The sequence below is a fragment of the Pelecanus crispus genome, chromosome 19 (assembly GCF_030463565.1).
Source record: "Pelecanus crispus isolate bPelCri1 chromosome 19, bPelCri1.pri, whole genome shotgun sequence".
NCBI lineage: Eukaryota > Metazoa > Chordata > Aves > Pelecaniformes > Pelecanidae > Pelecanus > Pelecanus crispus.
In genome coordinates, this window is record NC_134661.1 from 1769957 (window position 1) to 1792732 (window position 22776).

Sequence of the window (22776 nt, forward strand, 5' to 3'; positions counted from 1 at the left end):
AAGACCCTCACCCGAAGAAATACAGTTGCTATTACCCCAATCAGTCTTCCTATTTTTAGCTTAATTTTGCAAAAAACTGTCCAAGTATTTCCTAATACTTGTAACAATACAAGTATTATTACTTGTAATACTCTTATTCACGTAATAATTCAGACTGTAACTTTTCCTAGGAACCTCATTTCCAACCACTCATTTCTGAAACTCTTCCCTCCACCTTACCGTGAAAGTTACACAGGAGGTGGAACCCAGCATGGGACAGAGAGGTTAAAGATTCCCCCTTCACTGCTCTGTGAGGAGCTCCCTGCCACCCAGCGAGTCGCCCACATGGGTCATTTTATAAGCACGAAGACCCCACCACCCCCTGCACATTCAGGCGGGGGGAATAAATTAAACTTTAAAAGCTTCTCTTCCAAGGACTTCTGTCTCGTTCCTAAATCCATGTCCTCAGGTTTGAATCACCAGGAGCAAGAGAGAAGTACAAGACCGAACAAACAGCAAACTTCCTCCAAGACGCTCTCTTCCCCATTTCCCAGAAGTACCCCACAGTAAAATTCTTTATGCTGTTGATGAGTAAAGTCCGAGCCAGCTATCGCACGCTGCACTATTTCCTGGTAACAAGCAACGCTTTTATTTGAAGTGTGACTTTTGCACTTGGGAAAGTGCAATAATGGAAGAGGGGGCCATAAACCATGAGTCGGTTCCAAGACCAGATACCAGGCAGTGCCCGTATGCGGAATCGGCCTCTGGCGCCGGACTCTGCTTTTTAAGACTGGACTGTTTTTTTTATGGCAGCTTACCCAGGAACTGTGTAAAAACAAAGAGCGAAGTTCAAGCCTGAGAAACATAAATCCCACTGTGTTGCATCAAGCTAGGAAGGCAGATAACCACGTTTCTCAAAGTGCTGTGAGATCAGCAACGTTCTCCAAGTTGTGGGCATGTCCATGCTAGGGCGTTTTTGCACTTGAGGACCGCGAGTGGTGCCTTACGGCACTCGTATCAAAGACTGGAGCCTTCGCCATCTCCCAGGCTGTATCCACCTACTTCTCTGGAGTTGGCTTTTTTGTTTTTAATACCAAATATCCACAAATGGAATAAAGAAACTACAAATACATTCGTATTTGGACTGCGTGCTTGTTTTTCCTGTTTAGATCAATTACACTTACTACAATAAGTCGAGAGGGGAAAAAGTATCACCTGGTTAAGAGCGGAGGGGTAAGAGCACAAGCAATTCCTGCACGGACTGCAACATTTTTTCCCATGTTTGTTCCCCTTACAGCTGCAGTATTTCGAAATGCAAATTAATTTTCAACTCCCTGCTGTCTTCTGGGTCACTCAGGCATAAAGAATTTCTCTTCTCACAGCTGCAGGCAGGGTAAAAAAGAAGAAAGAAGGGCAGATAGAAATTGTCTCCTCTTAACTGCAAAAGCTTGTTCTCCCTTTCTGCAACTACTGCCCCCGAACAAGTAATTCTCCACGGGGACCCCATGTACCTCTTTGTAATGCTAACCCTGTACCAAATAATCTTGAGTTCCAGCAATTCAGAGGGCAGATGGTGAAGCGGTAACGGTGCCTGTTATGTTTGGAAAGTTGCCCAAAATAGCTCAAAACTATTGGCCTTTAAAAGTATCAACTTGTGTTGAACACATCTGCAGAAAGTGGAATATTCTCTGCTCATCTGCGATTTGGGTCAACTATCGCACTTCTATCCAGGCCGCTGGACCCCGCTTTTATGTTACACGGGTTTGTGTGTGCAGAGGCACATGCTACCAGATCGTAAGAAATGTTTAGGCACCTAAACCACACAGGCTTTTCACGATTTACAGAAGTGCTCCGGCAAATTTGGCACCGTTTGTTTTCCAAAATGGCTGACGTTTGGATTTGTGAAATTATGCAAACCCAACCACAGAACAAAACAAATACAGGGGATACATACAGATAAGTTTACTTATTTCCTACAGACATTCACAAGGCTACTCTGGATCTAGCATGCCAACCTGTGTTAACACTTGAATAAAATACTGTTTCGTGTTCATATCACGCTCTTAATCTTCCAAGCACTTCACAAATACTGGAAACCGACCCTTGTGGCACCTTGGGGCCAGATACGGACTATTAATTTGATTTTACAAGCGTGGAGATGGAAGCAGAGATACCAAGTTCCCCGAGGCCACGAAAGGTGTGTGAGAGGGGGGGTCTGAGCTTGCAAGCGCCCAGCTCCCAGCTCACCAACCAGAACTTTGACTACAGCTTAGGTCTTTGATTGCCCAAGTCCTTTGGAGATGGATTTTGATTAAAAATTTACTATAAATCATGAAATACTGAAAGGAAACTGGTTTCGGCACGTCTGAGGCCAACAGGTTTCAATATCTCGCCAACCTCCTGAAAAAAGGCATAGCCAAATGAAATAATAGCCAGCAGGACAGCAGGATGAATGGAAGGGTATGGCTAACGTTACCTGTGAGCTCAAAGGGGCTGTCAAGCTGCAACAGCCCCACTGAATTACTGCCCCAGAATGCAACTTTACAACCGTTTTTGTCCCCCATTTACACTGTGCGTGCAGAGCTGTGGCAAACACCGACTCAGATGCAAGTGAAAACGCTGAGACAGGCCAGTATTTCTTCACCACGTAGCATAAAACAAGCAGAAAATGATAAAGGATCGTAAGAAACGGAGTCGGTCAGTTTGGGCTCCAACACACAAGGTATGTGTCAAATCCTCCCCTTTGCTAATGATTTCACAGGCACAAAAGTAAATCGCTTGGGGAGGAGAAAAAGTTAAGTGTATCTCTATGGCATGCAGCTTATAAACAAGTTTTAAAGTTTCAAGTCGTGGAAAAAACGTACTGATGGAAACCCACGTCCTCCCTGTCTATAGGCAGCTGTCTCCTGTACTCATTTGTGGGCACTCACAGACCAGTTACAATTTCTACTGGGCGCAGGTAAAGCTTGAGGAGGTATTTCTGACTGAAGCCCTGCAAATGCTAAAAAGTCCTTCTGGAGCGAAAATCTTGGAGCAAAGCAATTCCCTATCAAGGACATCACGAGCAGGGATTTCACCTGGGCCTTCAGAACATAAATTGGAATTTCTCAGATTTCAGGGGCTGCCTTGTGTTTACAGTTAAAAATAGTATTTAGAGACAGGAAGGGGAAAAAGCAACAATTCTGTAAATATTGGTAACTTTCTACTTTTCAGCAAAGTTTGCTTTACTTCTTGTCATACTCAATTTCATTCTCCAGCAGTAAGAGAGAGAGAGGAAACTGGTTAAGTTTACCCTCTAAGAGTTAAAGCATCAAGAAAATCTAAAATTAATAAATATGTAAGACTCAGCTGTCCTGATTGCCAAATCAAGGCTTCCTTCACAGATGGCAAAGATCCAAAGCCAGCCAGGCAGACTTTTATTATAATGAAAATTATTAGCTACTAAAAGGGACTCCTCACATTAATGGTAGGAACCAAAGAGATGACATATAGATTACCCAACTTATGCTTGAGCTAAGGGGAACCAGATTTTTACAGATCCCTGCCAAGATGCTGCCCAAGATCTCATTCCTTGTGTTTCTCTCTTCTGGTAACAGCGTTCTCCCCATACTCAAATCTGCAATAAATTAGCATCAAAGGCAACTGCATCACGCAGCTGCAGCCAGGGTAACACCGGAGGACCCAGGACAAGCTGTAATGTCACCAGAGACCCCAAGGTACTGCTAAGGAGCTTATCGGAAGGGCATAATCACCAGCACAAGAGAATAAAACCATCCCTTGCAAACACTTGTTGCTAGCACCCAGTATATAACAGGATCAAGGTCCTGTATCTGCTACAATTTGATCTTGCACGCAGTTCTGAAAAGTCTTTTATTTTTTCTTTAATCCTACCTGACTTGTTCAAAACAATTGCTAATAAATTTGGGGAACTGGGCAGAATAGCAAGGACAGAGTAGACGTGGCACTTTGGGACATGGTTTAGTGGGCATGGTGGTGTTGGGTTGACGGTTGGACTGATGACCTTAGAGCTCCTTTCCAACCTGAAGTGATTCTTTTCTAGTTGCATTAAAAAAATAATCCAGCCACCAAGTCACAAAACATGAAATTAATTATTACTCTACCCTTAATTGGTTTAGTGGTGGACTTGGTAGTGTGAGGTTAATGGTTGGACTGGATGATGTTAAAGGCCTTTTCCAACCTAAACATTTCTATGATTCTATGAACCAGGTGTGCTAGTAAATTTTGTGTTTCGTAGGCATTTACTTTTTCAGCAAGAAAAGCAATACCTCCTCCTGTTTATCACGGATCACTGCTACTTTGTAATAATTCAAAAAGGAGGTACAGATCCTTCAAGAAGGGAAATCTATCAATCAAAAATGAGTGCCGTTTCTAAATCCATCTTTTCCAATTCTGGAAGCTGATGATGTATCAATGCAACAAATGCATAAAGAGGTACGAAAAATACCATTTGCTTTTAGTCTACAAAATCCTCTGTTAACAGAGCTGACCGTATCGTATGGATTACATCACAAAATGAACACCCGATACCGCCATTTTAGGGTATGCCATGGTTAGCCTGTGCTCCACTCGAAATGCCAAGAGAGAAATGATCATCTTTATCAAGTGCCAGGCAACAGGAACATTTTCAGCACACAAAAAGAACCGCCAGTATTTTATACCCCATCCTCTGTGTCCAAACAATTCCAGCACATTATTCCCAGCAGTGTTTCGATATAAAGTACACTGGAAGGTAATGCCTCATCTGCTGCAGCTCACAACTCAGTTATTCCCGGAAGAGCAACGTGGCTTTTCTCTGGCGCGCTGACCACGCGAGAGCCCCGGCTGAGTGGCCGCTAACCAGCTCTGACCGATCGGTGAGCTCCCGAAGCCAGAGAGAAACGGCACCACCGCAACTGCAACCCCAGATCTGCGGCTGCCTCCTCTCCCCGCTCCCACCGCGGCTCCGTCCAGCCCGCCTCGGTCCCCTGCGTAAAGCCGTACCCTCGGCCACAGGCTCTGCCAAGAACCAGCTTTCCAATCCGCTGGCCTCTCCATGCAGCCAGGCACAAAGTTTCTGCTAGCCACATCACTGCAGACTCCTACACTTGTCATAAATTCGCAGAAGCTGTGGAGAGCTCCGTTTCGAAATATTCTAAGGCACAAACGAGGACATGGTACGGATGCTGCAATGCAGCATTTATTTCAACAGCTCCCACACCAAACAAACACATCCTCTGCAAGCACAATTCTTTCTAATTGGGGTCGAGCTAAATTTAAGTTCTATTTGGTTTCCTTTGAGAGAAAAGAAATTAGGGGGGGGAAACTCTAGCTACCTACAAAGGAAACAAGGCCTCTTCGCGAGTCAGGGATTATGCTGAATTTGCTGCATCGCACAGCTCCATAAAACAAACCAGTGTGGCAGGTGTCAATAGCACCAAACCAACTGGGAACATCTCTCAGGGCGATGAAGAAACAGCTACTCCCTGCTAAGCTTGGTCTGCTTCCAAATGACGCTTCATTGGCAGGGGAAGTATTCAAAACCCAGGAGGAGCCAACAAATGAATAACGCACTAAAATTAAATGGAGACGGGCCTCTTAAGGCAGGCTCCACCGGGTGACCAGAGCCGACCAGAGAGGTATTGTGCAAACCAACATACTTGAAGGGACTATCACCACAACCTTTGCTAGATTTAGACCCAACAGAGAAGTCAAAAATCCTCATCAAAACTAGTTTTACTCCTACAGGTATCAGCCCATAATTCAGTACTGACATGCAACAGAAGAGGAAGCAGAAGGACACACCGCTGTTACTTTCCCTGAAAGCAACACACCTATGCATACCCCAGCCCAGTGACCAGGAGCACACGTGGCTCCTAATTCCCCTTTTTCCAAGCAGCTAAGAACACAGATGATTTTGAAAAATAATCCTGTGATCTGCCCGTGACCCGGACCCTCATCTAACCGGACAACCATCGAAACGGGACAACGATGCTTCCTTCCCCTCACTGCTGCCCTGTTTGCAAGGGCCTTTGGGAAAGCACTGTTTCACACCATGCGGAGGTGTAACTCCTACCACAGAAGGGACCCGTCGTTGTTTGGGGAGCTCAAAGTGTCAGCACACTACAAACTGGAATTAAAAAAAACCCAAAAAGCAACCAATCCAAACCCCAGGACGCTGCCTGTCTCCAGTTGCCAGCCCAATAATCACCGCAATCCCCGACATGAATCACCAGGCATACAGAAAGATTTTAAGGTGCATTACTCACCCCTACTGCTGTTATTGTAAACATTTGTTAAAAACCTTACCTCCCTTCCTACAGCTGCTTAGAGCGTTACTTCTCAGATCCATACCCATCAATTAAAAAAATGACAAATGGCATCCTCATCAAAAATGAAAAGGCAGCAGCAACACCAGCCTGCTTGCTCCACTCATCCCATCTTACCCAGACACCCTCCCCTAGGGAGAAACTCCAATAAACAGATGTATTACGCCCTGAAGTTCAGCAGACGCAAGTTCTGTCACGCCAGCCCGAGAGGAACCTTTCGGAGGAGAGAGCACTCTGCCTCAGCGCAAGACTAATCTCAAAACTCCAGGTAAGCTAAGAGAAACGCTTTGCTAGTTCAGAACTCAGCGCACGCCGAACGTAAAGCGTGCCTACGGAGCTTTGCAGGATGGTATCCCCTGGGCTCTTGCTCCGTAACGGTACGGCAGGACACATCTCCGTGTCGCCTTCCTCCTATACATCTCATGCCGATTTATTCTCCTTTTGAAAGAGGTGCAACGGATGCGGAATGAGAGTGATTACTTGCTGAGCCCACAGAAAGACGACATACTGCAGTAGGTAAAACATTTCCTCTGTGTTTGTAAATTCCCTTCTGGGTATACGAGACAGCAGATGCACTCTTCTAGCTAAGCAATCCCAGCCAGCTGCCTCAACACAGTGTTTAGTAAAAAAATGTTAGACCTATTTCAGTTTTTGTCCTTCCTTATCCCTTTCATTCTCTCGGTCTGCTCCTCTCTCACCATTTCCTATCTAAAAGACAAAGTTTCAGATGTTCATGACTGCAAGATTGGGACTGCTCGTGTTGTTTCACAGCGAATTCTTGAGAATTTAGGCCTTGCCAGCTTCCCAAAGCTGGTAATTAGTAAAATTCTTCACATAACTCCGGTTTGGTTCAATATTGCACTTCTGAGGAGCACAGGAATACCATGTCACTCATTTCAAACACTGTGGACAGTGTCATTTTCTCCTTCAGCCTGCTAAATCTTTTGCCTATTGGACAGCAACCCATCAAAACTAGCATTAACCTAAACGAATCTATGAATGTATTGGGTTCTTGGTGGGTTTTTTTTTTCTGAACTAAGATGTTTTGTGGTTGTAATCCCAAAGCATGACCGTTAGGTATCATGCGCAGACTTCAACTACAGTACTCTGCACTCCTATAAAAATACTTGTTTATGTTCTGGTTATGAGGTGAAGGAGCAGGATTGCATCTTTGCTCTAATTATTTCAACTTAGGGCCCCCTGTGATATCTCAGTCCCCTTTCAGCAGATCAGCACTGCAGTCGGCTCCAAGACTGAGGAGCGTTAATGCTACAGAATGAGGGAATCTTAAAATGCTGTGCATGCATGGAGCTTGAGGCACAGGAACCCAGAAATGTCTCCACAAAACCAATCCTGGGGATAACGTCACTTGGAATACAGGTCAGAGAGCTGAGTCACACAGAAAAAAAAACCAATCCTGCTGTGTGAAATGGAGACATGCCCCTGTTAGCAACATTCAGTTTGGATCTGGTTCACTCAGGAGTTAGGAAAGAGTTATTAAATCAAGGGTGAAAGCAACTGGTAACTCCTCAGATAAAGAGACCTCATTAGCACAGCTCAGGCACAGTCACTCAGCCGCACGTGACGGGAGGGGAGTGACCAGAAGAAGAAATGATCTCCTAGAGAGTGTCCAACAGGAGCCTCCAGTGAAGTTACAACACTTTAGTTCAGCTCAGGATGTGTCTTTTCTTGCTAAATAAAACGCGCACCCCTTAAAGCCAGGGGACGAAGTCAGCGCAGAGGGCATGGAAAAGCTTTAATTATTGCTGACTTGTGCCTAACTAAAGCGGACAGGAGGGGAGCTGGGGATGAAAGAGAATTCTCTCTTTTCCATTAATGAGCTCACTCTGCTGGCACGTCTCCTGCCCTCCAAGATCGCTCCCACAGCATGAATATAAAACCAGCTCCATAGCTACCCGGTGGTGTAAATTACCTACTCCTGATGCAGTTCTTACATGGGTTACTGTCTGTTTCTGTCTCCAAACCATCCAGTTTCTGGCTCTCTGATGCTTTCAAGCCCCAGCAATAAAGATCTCTACTGGTTCCAATTAACAAGCCAATGAGCCTTGCCACAGTCCTGATTCCATAAGAACAAGCTCATATTATTCACCAACTGGTAGTAAAACACTTCATGTCAGCCAAGGGAGCACACATCGCTGTTACCAACTGAATCAGTTGGAAAAAGTGCGTGAAATGGCTCCCCACCCTTGACCATCCCTTTTCCAAAAGGCACTCGTATGAACAAGGAGTTTGAAGTACCACTGAAAACAAATTTAACAGAGAAACTCCTTTCCTACCCCACACAGCACTTCTCCTTCAGCCTGCACGCAAAAGCTGGGAGACATCAGACTAACAACTTTGGCACGAGAGGTCTAGAGCAAAATCTATTGCATTAGGCAAGGAGCAAAAATATGAAACAGATCAGCAAGCTGACATAGCCAGACAGTGATGCTACACCCGTCACGAATTTCCTGATGGCTTTAACTCCTGGGCAAACTGGCTGCAGCCCCTTGGCTGCTTCAAGTAACCCCCAGCATGGGCCATTTATGGGAATGACCTTGGCTAGCGAACTGTGAAGGAATCTAAGTCCTCCATTTGCTACTCAGCAATGCAGGTACCTCCCCGATTTCACAGCCTAGACTGGAAATGTCATGGTGAGAGGGTAGGAAAGAGCACGTGAAACAGAAGTTTATCCGAGGAAGAGTAGTTACAATTGTGTGATTTTTTTTCTTGGCATGGCCAGCTCTTCTCTGCTGCCTCCCTAAAGTGCTGCTGGGAAGGTGAAAGGGACAGAGAAGAGCTACAGAAAACTCACTGTGCCAAACAGAGAGAAAAATAAGCTGTGATGAAATGTAATATCCAGTTAATTCCTGTAAATTTTGTGAAATCAAGGGAGAAGGCAGATGAAGGACTTACACTGTAAACTGTGCTAGAATCGTACAAAAGTACCAAGCTAGAGAAATGTGTGGATTTAACACACCAGTCAATTATTCATTGGCACCGACAAATAAATAAAATCTATTTCCCTGCAAAAAACTATCTGAAGACTTCAAGAGGTTGAGAACTCATCTTCAGTAGTTCTATCCGTCTTCAGTGCTCCCACGTCGAACCGCAGTGCTTGCTTCTTATTAGCATTAGCCTCAATTTATCTTTCAGCCATCGATTTTTGTTACACATTTCTCCGCTAGTACCAATTAGCCCTTTGCTAGACACGATCACCCTGAAATTATATTCCCAACAGAGGAAGAACTCAAGAACGGATTGTTTCTTACCATCATGGCCAGAGTTGAGAAGATGCTCTCCCAGGTCACAGCCAAACACCCGTTCCTTCAGGATCCCCCGCTGTTTCAGTTTCTGTTTCGTTGGGCGCGACTTCATGAATGTACGAAGGAAGGTGATGAGCTTGCCGTGTTTTTTTGACACTGCACAACAAAATAAAAAAACCCCACTTCATTTTAGATTTGGCTTAGTTTAGGCAAGGCCAAGCATAACACGCTCCACAGAGCACGTAAGAACTGTAGTAACATCAGTATCAATTATTTACAGAAACAGATTTTCCAAGGTCCGATACTAAACAGAGACTTGGCTTTTGTTCTAATTCTTGGCTAGTGCAGAAATAACAGGAGACAGCTGTAATGGAAGAATTTAACACAAAGCCACATTTATCTGCAAAGCAGCTTCAGGTGGGAGTGCACTAAAGGACTGTCATGGCATATCGGATGGCAGGCAGCACCTGAGAGCTACAATTCTCATCTCTGGAAAAAGGAACAAGGCTAAACTTACAAAACCAGTAATCTCACGTACGTTGACAAATATGGTATATAATCTAAAAACAGAAATAAATGCTTTGTTACTGGCTCTCATTCTAGTGGTCTTAGGTGCCTCCAGAACAAATGAATGACTAATAATATCTGAACTTAGAGGACATTTAGTTCTAAGTGCTGCAGACTGCCCTTCTAGCACACCTGCAATTTTAATGAACCTCACTGCAGCTGGGGAGGTACAGCCCATTCCAGGGCATTATCAGCTCCCCGAGTCTTCTCAAGCCTTTGCAAGATAATAAGCATTACCGTCTTTGTTTTATTTAATAGAAAACTAAGGCAGCTGATTTGAAGAGATGCAGGTTATCCCTGCCAGGATAAATACAAGAAGTCTACAAAGAGATGAGAACATAGCTCGGGAGCCATCCCTGCAAACCTCCGGCTCCGAGTCTCGGCGTTACGCTGGTGAAGTCGGTCACTGTTAAAACCACCCGGTCCCGCCAAAGGAGCAGAATCCGCAGTGGAAGGGAATGGAGGGTAACACAGGGCAGGAGCGGGTGACACAAATAAAATCATGCAGATCGGGAGGAGAGGCTGAGGGCAGGTTTGAATGGGAAGCAGAACAATGCCCTTGAATGTCAACTTTTCTTCCCGAGGCCCGCTCTGAAAGCAAAAGGGCTCTGGCCTCCCCAACAAAAGTGCCATTGTGTACATGATTTAAAAGCAGTTTAACTTCAACAGAAGAGTTCTATTGAAAAGAACAAATCACTAGGTATAAAAGGCTGTGCTTTGTGAGGAAGCCTTTACAGCCCCAGGAAGTTGTAAAGGCTCCCAAGGCAATACCAGCCATCACTCTGCCCTGCTCCTGTCTCAGATCCCAGAGAGGAAAGACAACCACGTACCTCACCTGCATTAAAACCCTAAGTACTGTCATCACATTTCAGCAGAGCAATGCTGTTTCAAACAAAAAAGCAATGAAGAAGCCTGGTGACAAAGGTGCATCTCTTGGGTGTCACTGCTGCTCGGTAACACGGACAACCTGAAATTCAGCGAGCAGCCTCGGAAGTTGGGACTCAGCAGAAGAGAGATTTATGCAGTAATGCTTCATACAGGCGGACAGGGTATATTCTTCAACCAGACAACACGAAAAACCTTGTCCCACGAGCAAGGTTATAGTTGTATAACTATACTTGTATACTGTATACAAGGCTATGCTTCATGATGTTTTAATCCCTTTAAACAGCTGAGCATTTTTCCTCCTATTTTACCAGGTATTAATGCAGTCCCTCTACTTAAAATAAACCTGATTCCGGTAACCTTAACATCTCTCTATCTATGTGAGTAGAGTTCTGCTTTTGGATAAAGCCCCTTTTTGCAGGGTGACACCACGCTGATCTGCAGCAGCCAAATAGATCTGAATACCTGAAAACCTAAAACCTCCAACAAACCCCACGTCTGTGGTCTCAACAGTCAAACCCGAATCATTTAACAAAACGCAGAAGCGCTGAGCATGACAAACTGTGGCTATGGGGGCTTTAATTAAAGGAATGTTTTCGGTTTGACAGGCTTTTTTTAATTACATGCAATAAATGAACAGATTGTGCTGACACGCCAAACAAAGTTAGTATCGATTTTGGTTGTATCCATCACCGCAGTAAAGCAACGGCTCATTTATCATCTCCTATCAGCCCCGCTCAAGAATAACCGGAGACAGAGTCTCATCCCGACTTGTGTGGAATTTCAAAGGGTTAGCACCCTCGGGCTCCTGCGATAATGCTATTGGAGGTGACAGACCTGAGACGGATGCTTTTACAACAGTCAAATGAACAGACAAATAAAGCAATTACTAATACGTATGTATTCATTTGAATCATTTCACAGACTCCGTATACAGTTCTGCATGAAGTATCTTGCTTGACTTAATGAAAAGTGAGTCTGTCAGATAAGGGATTTAAAATGGAGGAAAACGCATCCGATTCCAGCACTGCAGAAATTCTACTAATGCTGGTGACCAGGGCAGCAAGTGACTTTTGGGTGTCACCTCAGGCATTAAAAGCAGAAAAAGGTGCGCTTCCATGATCCAAAGATGTACTTTGCTTGGTATTGATACTTGTTTACATCACTCACCAGAAAGGAGACCTGAGTTTTTAACACACAATAAATCTGCTCTGCCTTTAAGCCACTCAGTACAGGTTAAAATAATTGTCTTGTTTTCTGCATTATTAAGTAGACTCCTACAAACACACTCCCGCAGCGCACCAGCGCAACCGTCCAAGACGCTGTCAGGGCAATGCCCGAGCAGGTTAAGTACCCAGAAATTCACTTATCAACGGCCTGCTGAAACATTTGCATGGTTCCTTGGTTAAAGGCAGTCTCCCGCACTGCTCTTCCCTGAATCACCGCCTCCTCTGTACGAGAGTTTCTCAGGCTAAACCGACTTCAGAGTTTCATACCTACGCAAGAATGATTCACTGATAGGAGTTCGGCTTCTCCTGGGTGGGGAAGAAAAGGGAACAGCAGTCATCTCTTTCCTGACAGTTTATAAAAAAGAACAAAAAAGCAAGTAGGTGTCTGATAAGGATAAGCTCTAAGAGCGCAGGAGGCTGTTAGGCAAGCTGTCTTTCTGGCAATAGCAATAAAAGGTGATGCTTTCTATCCTGTTTCCAAGTCCTCTGGCATCATTTGACCCTCAAACCAGCAATGCATCCTAAGAGAGATTTAATTTCTGATGCATTTTGGTTTAGATGAAGCTAGTGCAGCAGTCCCGGTTTCTGGATAAGCACCAATGCCAAGGCTGCTACCAAGAATCCTTCAGAATAAATGTTCTCTGCTCCAAAACCCTGGTCCCAAGCCCTCGCTGTCCCACTGGTGACGGCACCAGCAAGAGCAAGCAGGGCTCCCGGGCTGCAGCGCGAGGACTGGTCCTACGCTCCCACACCCACGTGCCGACCTCGAAAAACCCAGAATTAGTGAATGTGAGGAAATTACAGAATCAAGGCACAGGGTTTAGACCAGAAACAAATCTAAAATTGTTACAAACTAAGGAGATGTGAAGAAACTAATTAGCCCTTTTCTACCTTCCTCTGTTGTCCCACCAATAAAGTAGGGATATCATAAATCTGAACCGTTCAGTTTGTGTCTCCATGTGCGGCGTTCAGGTTGACAAGTGACATAGAAATAAATTCAGACGATAAAGCAGCATTACTACCAGACGATTTTACATGGTTGCTACAGTCAGAGATGCTGCTGAATTACCAACTGAACAGCAAACAGAACTAAACCAAACCCCTAACATTTATCCGTATTACTTTCCACCTCAGATTTAACCACTACAAAACAAAATTGTTTACCAAGCAATGGAGGCTTTCCTAGAAGGAGCAGTGACTAATTTTCCTCAGAAAGGCAGGTTTGGCTAAATATCCTGGCCTGAACAAGCAAAGACAAATTCTCCAACTAGCATAGCAATACTGGCTGGGGGAAAAAATCAAAACCCAAACAGAAGACCCCCACCTGAGGTTGGACTACTTGTGAAGTTTTGCTGGCAGGAATGTGTCAATTAGGAGTGAGAAAAAATATCACACCCTTAGCTGACATAACTGTGCTGGCCAAAGCCTTTATATGGTGGGAAGGGAGGGGAGAAAAAGGAATACTTGTGCCAGGCAGTTTATTGTGGTTTTGGGAAGCTGCCACACACTGTACCTCCCCGAGGAACATTTGTCAATCAAAGCATGCCGCTGCTGCTGTACCACCGAGCTTTTGTAGTATGAGCGAGGCCTGAAATTCCCCTGACATTGATAAAAACTATTAAATAACAATTACTTCATTAAAAACAGGGCTTGTTCACCCTAATGCTGCAGACTGAGAAGGCACTTCAGGATATACTTTACGCAGCTTGTTCACTGGAGAAATGTGTCAGCCATCAGCCGATCCAAAGTAGTTTCATGGCTGTTCAGCACAAGATGCTTTTCCTGGGTTACTTTGGGAACCCACTTGAAAGCTCATGGGGATCTCTTAGGATACGTTGAGGACGCCTTCATCTTCCCCTGACCTGCTGCCCTCACGGGCCATCATGGCACTCCTGTCGTGTCCTACACTTTTCTGTGGGGTTGCATTGCGAGCTAAGTCACTGCAGTGACCCGGATTACAAATAATCTGCTGCGCTTGATGCTCTTACAGCAGAAAAGCGTGAGCAGTTGTGGCAGCCCAAGTGAGGGGGCGGTGGAGCAAAGCGCAGGAAACCGGACCTTCTTACGCTGAGCTCCCTGCCAAAGCCAACACGCTGCAGAACCGTACCCTCAGCCTGCTGGCAACGAGCTGAACTCGCTGAGGCACAACCAAGCCACGGAGCGCCAACTTCTGATCCCTCCTGTGCCGGTGTAGATTTGACAGGGATGCAATTACTCTGGATTTATGCCCCTAAGATTAGAGCACAGTCCAATGATACCAAGTGTCTCGGCCCAAACTGCAGAAGTATCATAGAACCATGGAACGCTTTGGGTGGGCAGGGCCCTTCAGAGCCCACCCAGCCCCACCCTGCAGTGCCAGGGACAGCTTTAACCAGCCCAGGGTGCTCACAGCCCCGTCCAGCCTGGCCTGGGATGTTCCCAGGGATGGGGCCTCCACCGCCTCTCTGGGCAACCTGTGCCAGTGCCTCACCGCCCTCATTGTAAAAAATCTCTTCCTTATATCCAGTCTAAATCTATTCTTCTTTAGTTTAAAACCATTACTCCTTGTCCTGTCACAACAGGCCTTGCTCAAAACATTGTCCCCATCTTTCCCATCGGCCCCCTCTCAGCACTGCCAGGCCACACTCAGGCCTCCCCGCAGCCCCCTCCTCTCCAGGCTGAACAACCCCAACTCCCTCAGCCTGGCCTCATAGCAGAGGTGCTCCAGCCCTCGGGGCATTTTTGTGGCCACGATGTGCATCATCATCATGTCTGGGCCATAAAACTCTTCCTGAGACTGCTTCTAAAATGTAATACTTAATTACAATTGCCCAAAGTGTTGGCAACAAAAGGAAAGGTAGGACGGGAAAGAGCACTGGCTCCTGACTCCTTGGCTTTGAATCGTGGCGACCAAACGGGAGAAGCCTTTTAATAAATGCAGCCTTACCATGTCCCCAAAATTATTTTGTGCATGCATTTCCTTTCCCTTTTCAGTAAGAAAACCCCCATGATGCAAAGGCTCTGAGAACAAAATACAATACAGTCAGCCCTGCATAGCATCTCCCATCTTACACACCCTGCCTCCTTTCAAAGACCAGGGGAAACAAAGAACAGAAAAGCACACACTGACAGATTTGCACATTTATGTGGACAAAAGTCTTGCACATTTCTGTGGAGGAAAAAGGTAAGCGCTCGCTCAGCAGATGCCCAAGTGTACGGTGACCCAGCAACATGTTCTGAACAGGATAATGGCAGCTTCCTGTAGGACATCCCCACAAACCCACTGCCTGTCCCCCTGCAACCGTATCAGACTTTGCCAAGGGAAAACAAACGCACACTAAACAAATAAAGAACACCTGCTTCATCTCCTGTTGCTATCACCAATATCTGGGGTTTGAACTCAGGCCTAGACAAAATCCTGTTCGCAGGATTGCTGGCAGCAGCATGTTTTCTAATACAGCATTAGTAAACTTTGACTCTAAGAGAAAATCGTGGAGGGTGTATGCTGACCCACATTCCCAGCACATGGCCGGCGTGTTTCTTCCTCTGATTATTAACAGTGATTTTACAGGCTACAGAACCCAGCTGTCCCCTGCTGCGAGGAGAGCATGGTGCTAAGGTCAAAAGCAGGAACACGTGTGGCTGCATAGTTTAAAATACATCAACAAACTGCAATATCCAGTCACAAAATCAGAGATGGAAAGAGGTGTGGGAATGTCGTATAAAAAAGCACAGCTAGGTATTACAAAACAAAAGCGCAATCCATCCTCTCTGAAGAGAGATTTACAGCAAGTCGAGCTAAGATTTTTCCAGGCTATTAGCCCCTCAAGACCCATTCTCCTCTAAAATTAAACTCTACTGCGGGAAGAGAAAGAGCAGCAACAGAGTCTTTTGAAGAAAGAGCAGTACCAGCAATCGGGAGATGAGAAGCCGCGTTCGGTTTTGCCACGTATTTCCTATGCTCCCGATTCTGCAAACACTCAGGAACACATTTAGCTGTGTGAGTGGACCGAGTTCAACTGGTTCCCCACACAGCATCAGTTATCTCGGCCCCTCCTTAAAACCTCAGTAAATATTTTTAATATCCATCCCTTCACACTTAGAAAGACGTGCTCTGTGGACCCACATCTTACTGAAGAGAAATTATCCCAAGCCAAGAACTGAGTCACATCTCCCAGTTCTCTGTCATGTTCCTTAGCAACAAGACATTTTACTCCTTTCCTCCTGCCACAGCAGATTCTATTTTGGAAGCTAATTTATACAGCCCTAAAAACCCAACCAAAATCTGGAACCACGCACCACCAAGCACCGTCCTTCAGTCCTTGAACAGGACGCTGGTTTTGAAGAAGGACCAACCAACACCACCTCAATAATTGCACTAATCCCTACACCTGGCTCCCTCATTGGTTATAAAGATTTTCAGAAAGACACTTTAAAATTCTATAGATGTAGTTTAAAAATATCCTTCTATCTCCAATAACCTTCATAAATGTGTACTTAACGATTTGGTCTACAAAGAAAATAAAAATAAAATAAAAATGCTGCGTGCTTTTTGATGCTGCAGCATTTATCTCGTGCCAGGCTGCCATCAGTTAAGGCCGGCCTCTGCGTTACAAGAAGTCATGAATATGTTTAAAGGTGATTAACTTCAGTGTCATCAGACTAAAACCATTAAAATTAACTATGAGGACAAGGACCAGCCAAGAATAAGCACACATTTCCAGTTATCACAAGAGCACCATACACATGGAGAGTAAAGTAGGACATCAAAACTGGGAAGCGATGTTGCTGTTCTTATTTACAAAGTCCAGCAATAAGGAAGCCGCACTTACTCCTGTATCTGCCGAGGACTTCTGGAGCCGTCCTTTGGGCAGCGTCTGTAAGCAATAGCATCAACAAAACCGCAACTCTTCCTTGTCCTTGCCAACCTTGGCCTTTGGCTCAAGTTGGAGTACTGGCTTATTTTGGTTAGCATAGGAACGCCTGGCATCAAGAGATCTACCAGCTTGGCAACTCGGTGCATTTTCATGCCCAGATTATACAACAACCTCTGTCAGCTTCTGCTGCACTTGGGTCTAATTAGTCCTCTTCCAGAGAGAGAAGACTGCAAATTCAAAAGCTAACAGCATACCAGGCCAGCAACATGGATTGCTTTCAACATTATTCATTTGACTGAACACACATCCGTAATGGTGTGCACAAGGATTACCTACAGTTTGAACTGTCTGGAGAAGGTTTCTTTATGTCAATGAGAAAATGTGTATGAGAGCCATAAACTATTTACAATGACAAAACCTGTTTCCATGCTCTTCGTTGCCAAATTCGTTATTTATAATTGAGTAGGAACAGTAACAGCGAGGTTAGCTAGATGTGTAAGTATGTCACCTGCCCACAGATAACAAAGCCTGGTACCAAGAAACCTGTGATACCTTCCAGGCCAAAGAGATGCCTGATCTTTTCATAGACTCTAAGGCCATAAAGGGAGCTTTAAGATAATACGACCTGACCTCCTGAACAAACAGCACAGGATGTCTCTGAATTAATTCCCTGAAATACAGCGTACCTACCCTGAGGGAAGCAGTATATGGTTAGGAGATATAAATCAGTCAGCTGAAGGCTAACTGAGAAAGGAGAGAGATTTCAAAGGTACAAGGGCTGACAAGGTCAATTTATTAATTCTATTAACATGTTTGAATTGTATCTGGAAAAAAAGGCAGCGCTGACTAATACAGTCTTAGTGACAGTGCAGCAGGGACGGCTTTTGGTTAGGTAACACGAGGGCCTCAAGGGCTTGCAACTGGAGGTGAGGAAATAGTAATAGATGGGGCTGGAGTTCAAAGGAAACAAGTTGTTGGGGGCCAAAACTGGAAAACAAGTGGGAGTTTAAAACAAAATGCTAGAGATGAGGGCATTTAGCACACACAGCAGTAGCGTCAGCAGCTCAGGTGACACAAAAAAGGTCGCAAGGCCAGCAGCGGGACTGGGAGACAAGGGGAGCAAACTGGGAAATGTAGAGCTAGAAGAAAAACAGCAAGAGACACCTGCAATATCTTTTTTCTCTTTCATTCATACCACATTTTGCTAAACCCCTACACGTTCTAGCAGAGTTTAATGCAGTCCCTTTGCTTATCTCGGAGATTAATGATCCTCTTGAAAAACAACATTCTGACTCAGGTACCTGTATCACTAGCACAAATAAACATCAGATCCGTCTGTCAGGGAGACAGCATCAGTCATTCACCCATGTTCACTTTGGGATATCACGATCATTTGACCTTGCACGTCCAAGCACACCCTACACCAAGATGTACTGAGGCCTTCATGTAACACTGAATTTGCGCTAAAGAGAACGCGATACTGTAACTTGAATGTATCTCTCATACTTACACAATTCCTGTAGTTTGACAAGAAACCCTACTTTAGGACAAGCCGAAAGGCAATGCACTGTGTCCTGTGAAAGGTGTTACTGGTTAGCAGATTTCTTAACTTGAACCTCAAGTGGCGCAGGAGCATTAAGGACAACTGAGTAAGTATCAACATAACAACCAAGTAAGCATCAACGTCAGCCAGGTGATTATGTGTTAGATACTCTCCAGATACTTGCAAATAAGGAAGAGCGGGGAGATCAAGACCCAAAATGCCACCTAACCCATTAGGTGACACCAGAGCAGGTTCAACTGTACCTCAGCCATCTCTGCCAGAAATTTCTCCAACTCAACAGTCTCCAGCGACAAAAATGCCACACATTTGCTGTTGGTAATTACTTGAGCTGCTAGCTGTCCTTACAAATGGGAGTTTCTTAATGGCTGACCTCAGCCTCCCTTTAATACAATCTAAACCAAATGTTTGTTGTCCTGTCTACAGTGGCCATGGCTTCAGAGAAGTCAAGACTCAACCATTCTCAAACTCACACTTATTTGAAGGCAAACTGCCTTTGCCCTCCCTTTTTCAAACACCAGCTGCATGCTGCATGCAGTATCCTTCCTTGACCAAAAGGCTTCAAAATGGTCTAAATGAAGTTGCAGCACAGCTGCTCGAGCCTCACCCACGCTATTTCTACTTCTGCTACAAATGGTAGAGTGCTGCAGGAGATTTTCCAAAAACCTGACGCTAACCCAAGCCAACCCTGAATAACATCAAATATTTGGACCCCTGCACGCAGCCCAGAGCTTTCCCTAGTCATTCAAACACAAATAACCCTTCAGCCCAGTCCTGACATCGGCTAAACCAGGATAACCGGCGTGACTGCGGCAGTCAAGTTACTCCAGTTTTGCATGGCAGCGTGCTCCAGCTTGGGTGGTGGGAGGAGGCGAGCAATGAAAAAAGATCTGACATGAATCAACAAAGCACAAAAGTGGAATAATTAGGAGTTTGGCAGATGGAGCCCAATCCTGGAGTGAGAGGGTGTTTGCTCTTATGCAAGGCCTTGGGAAGACACTGGGAAGGACCCTTTTTATTCCATCAGGAAGGGACATGAGCGATCCATCTGGAATAAGGAGACTCAGGTCAAAGCACACTCCCTCCCTTTTCTTAAACCACGCGGCACAGCCGTTACTTCAATCCTCAGCGTACAGACTCTTCTGAAGTATGCGGTACTCCCAGTATGACAAGTAACTTTGCTGCCGCTCTCCCAATCCCTTCATGAAAGATGCCTATCTCCATTTTCACTAGCCAGAGGGCAGCTGTTTACAGCCCAGAGCAGTTACTTTCAAATTACAGTAACCTACTCTTCCAAGACTGATATCGTTCTGCTTCTTTTTCCGTTTACAACCCTGACCTTCTAAATCATTTATGCTTTGGCTATTAACACCTGCATTAAGCCCTGAGATGATTTTGCCTTTGGAAGCAGAATTCCCCTTCACCTGGAGTGGAAACAATACTGACGACAACGGACACGAGCCCCATTCACATTACAGTCCCTTTATACAGCGCTGGCGGGATACAATAGCTTTACAGAGGATGAAAATGACACCTTCCCATACATCCTCCTTACGCAGCTAAAGACGTGCAAAAAGGCTTCACTGAAAATGAAAACTGGGCCCAATACGTTTGGGGATTTGCGATGAACTAAATCTGCTTTCTAAGACTTAGGAATGCAGATATTGTATTGTTTCGCCTGCTTTATTCTTTTCCTTTATCTTACCAGTCCAGAGCTTTGATTTCAAACGAGACTCTTTTATCGTGCCTGTGTGGTGCCCAGAACAAAGGAGGTCAGGGAAGAGTGGAAAGGGAAGGCCTCCCGTCTTCTCTGTCATAAATAATAAGCTCCTTGCAGGGCATTTAATCCTTAAAACAGACTATCGCTTCTAGGAGGTTTTCTGAACAAATATGAACAGACGAGCCGTGGCTACTTGCAAAGCGTCTACTATGATCACGGTAACTGCTCTGCCTGGGAATTTTATTTCTCAGACTGTGCATTCACTGCCCTGGGGCTCCAGCAAACAAAGGACTAGCATTTTTAAACAGGAAGCCCCCTTCTCCTGAACAACAGCATCAATAATATTAACACTTAGGAATGCATCCCTTGTCCTCCCGAGTGCCAGTCTGGGGAGGAAGGGAAAACAAAAAGATAAAGTGATATGCAAAAATCTATTGAAATTCAGATTCTAGACATTCCCATCTGTCAGCTGCCTCTTTGGGGGCTAGGTATAAAATCTGAGCAGGAAGCACTGATCTCACATCTCCGCAACCCCAAGGACCATGCGGGCATACTTGAGTGCGCAGGAGGGGGCCTGCAAGCTGAAATTCCTTCTCCCCCGGGCTTTGGGTGGGAATCCTTGCACAAATCACCCCACACATGAAAGAGGCTGTCTTTAACAAGCTCCGGCTTGCTACACACCCATGACCCTAGACTAAGTACAATAAAACAGTTTACAACTACGGACCTAGCGAGCAGAAAGGCGCAATAGAAACCTGAAGTCAGAGATTAGTAAAAGGGAAACAGAAGTAAAACAATTAGCAAGCAGGGTGGGGGGGAAGTATGTGGTGTTAATCAGCCTTGAGTTGGCAAGAGAAGCCGACCATCGAGCCAGGCAACCTGCCCAAGGGCACAGATCCCTGAGGATCTTCTCTCACAGCAGAAACAAACGGGCCGGCAACCAGCAGCCCCGGTGTCAGGTGAGAGAGCGTCACTGGAAATTGCCGAGTATCAGGTATTTTTTCCATCTGGCTAAAAACGTGATCCCACCGATCTGGCTAAAAGCTGTGATCCCATGGATCTGGCTAAAAAGCTGTGATCCCATGGATCTGGCTAAAAAGCGTGATGCCAGGCTGCCCCTCCACAGCAGAAGTCATTTCAGAAGCTCGATGGCGTTGCCCCTGCGTAAGACCAGTGCTCCAGGACACCTCGCAGCCCAGCCCGGCACCGCCGTGCCCAGCTCGGGCACCCCAGTACGCGCCAAGAAAAATCTTCATTCAAAGACATTAGTTCTCCATAAACTGCAAATTAAACAGCTGGCAAGTTACTAAGCAACAAGTGGGCTCGGGAACCTAAAAATACGCCGCGAGTCTTACATAAGAAAGACGCTAATGCGAGGGGGGGAAATAACAAAAAACCCCCAAGGAGGAGGAGAGCTGCCTTACCTTCCCCGCCTCGCCCCGGGCCAGGACGCCTCTCCGCCGGTCCCCGCGCAGCTCCCCAAGCCCACGGGCGAGGCCGGGGGTCCCCGGCGCGGCTCGGCCCGCCCCTGCCCGAGGAGGGGGCCGGCGGCGGGCGGGGCGGGAGGCGGCGGCCCGGCCCCCCGCACGGCGCGGCGGCAGCGCGGCTCGGCCCGGGAGGTGCACGCCGGCTCTGCGGCTCCTCCCCGGCCCCGCTCCACCTCCCGCAGGTGCCTCCAGCCGGGCCGCCGGCCCCACGGGCCCGGCCTCCCCGCGGCCGGCGGGCCCAGCCCGGGGAGCGCCGGGGCCCAACGCACCTGCGGGCCGCGGCCGGGCCGGGGGCGCCGGACACTGCCCTGCCCGCCTCGCCTGGCCCCTCACGGGCGCCCTGTCCCCTCAAGGGCTGCCTGTCCCTGCCAGGGCCGCCGGTCCCCTGCCCTCCCCGCCTCGCCTGGCCCCTCAAGGGCCGCCTGTCCCTGCCAGGGCCGCCGGACACTGCCCTGCCCGCCTCGCCTGGCCCCTCACGGGCCCCCTGTCCCCTCACGGATCGCCTGTTTCTGCCAGGGCCGCCGGTCCCCTGCCCTCCCCGCCTCGCCTGGCCCCTCAAGGGCTGCCTGTCCCCTGCCCTCCCCGCCTGTCCCCTCAAGGATTGCCTGTCCCTGCCAGGGCTGCCGGACCCTGCCCTCCCCGCCTCGCCTGGCCCCTCAAGGGCCGCCTGTCCCCTGCTCTCCCCGCCTGTCCCCTCACCGGTGCCTGTCCCTTCAAGGGCTGCCGGACCCTGCCCTCCCCACCTTGCCTGTCCCCTCAAGGGCCGCCGGTCCCTGCTCCCCCCGCCTCGCCTGTCCCCCTCAAGGGCCGCCTGTCCCCCTCAAGGGCCGCCTGTCCCCTGCCCTCCTTGCCTGTCCCCTCACGGATCGCCTGTTTCTGCCAGGGCCGCCGGTCCCCTGC

General features: G+C 46.8%; 1 protein-coding gene across 1 annotated transcript in view; it reads right to left on the reverse strand.

Moving 5' to 3' along the window:
- ARHGAP32 (Rho GTPase activating protein 32) overlaps positions 1-22776 on the reverse strand; it is a 157042-nt gene that overhangs the window by 24160 nt on the left and 110106 nt on the right. Inside the window, 1 exon segment of the mRNA XM_075723289.1 lies at positions 9578-9727. Within this exon segment, the coding sequence (XP_075579404.1) occupies positions 9578-9727 (150 nt within the window).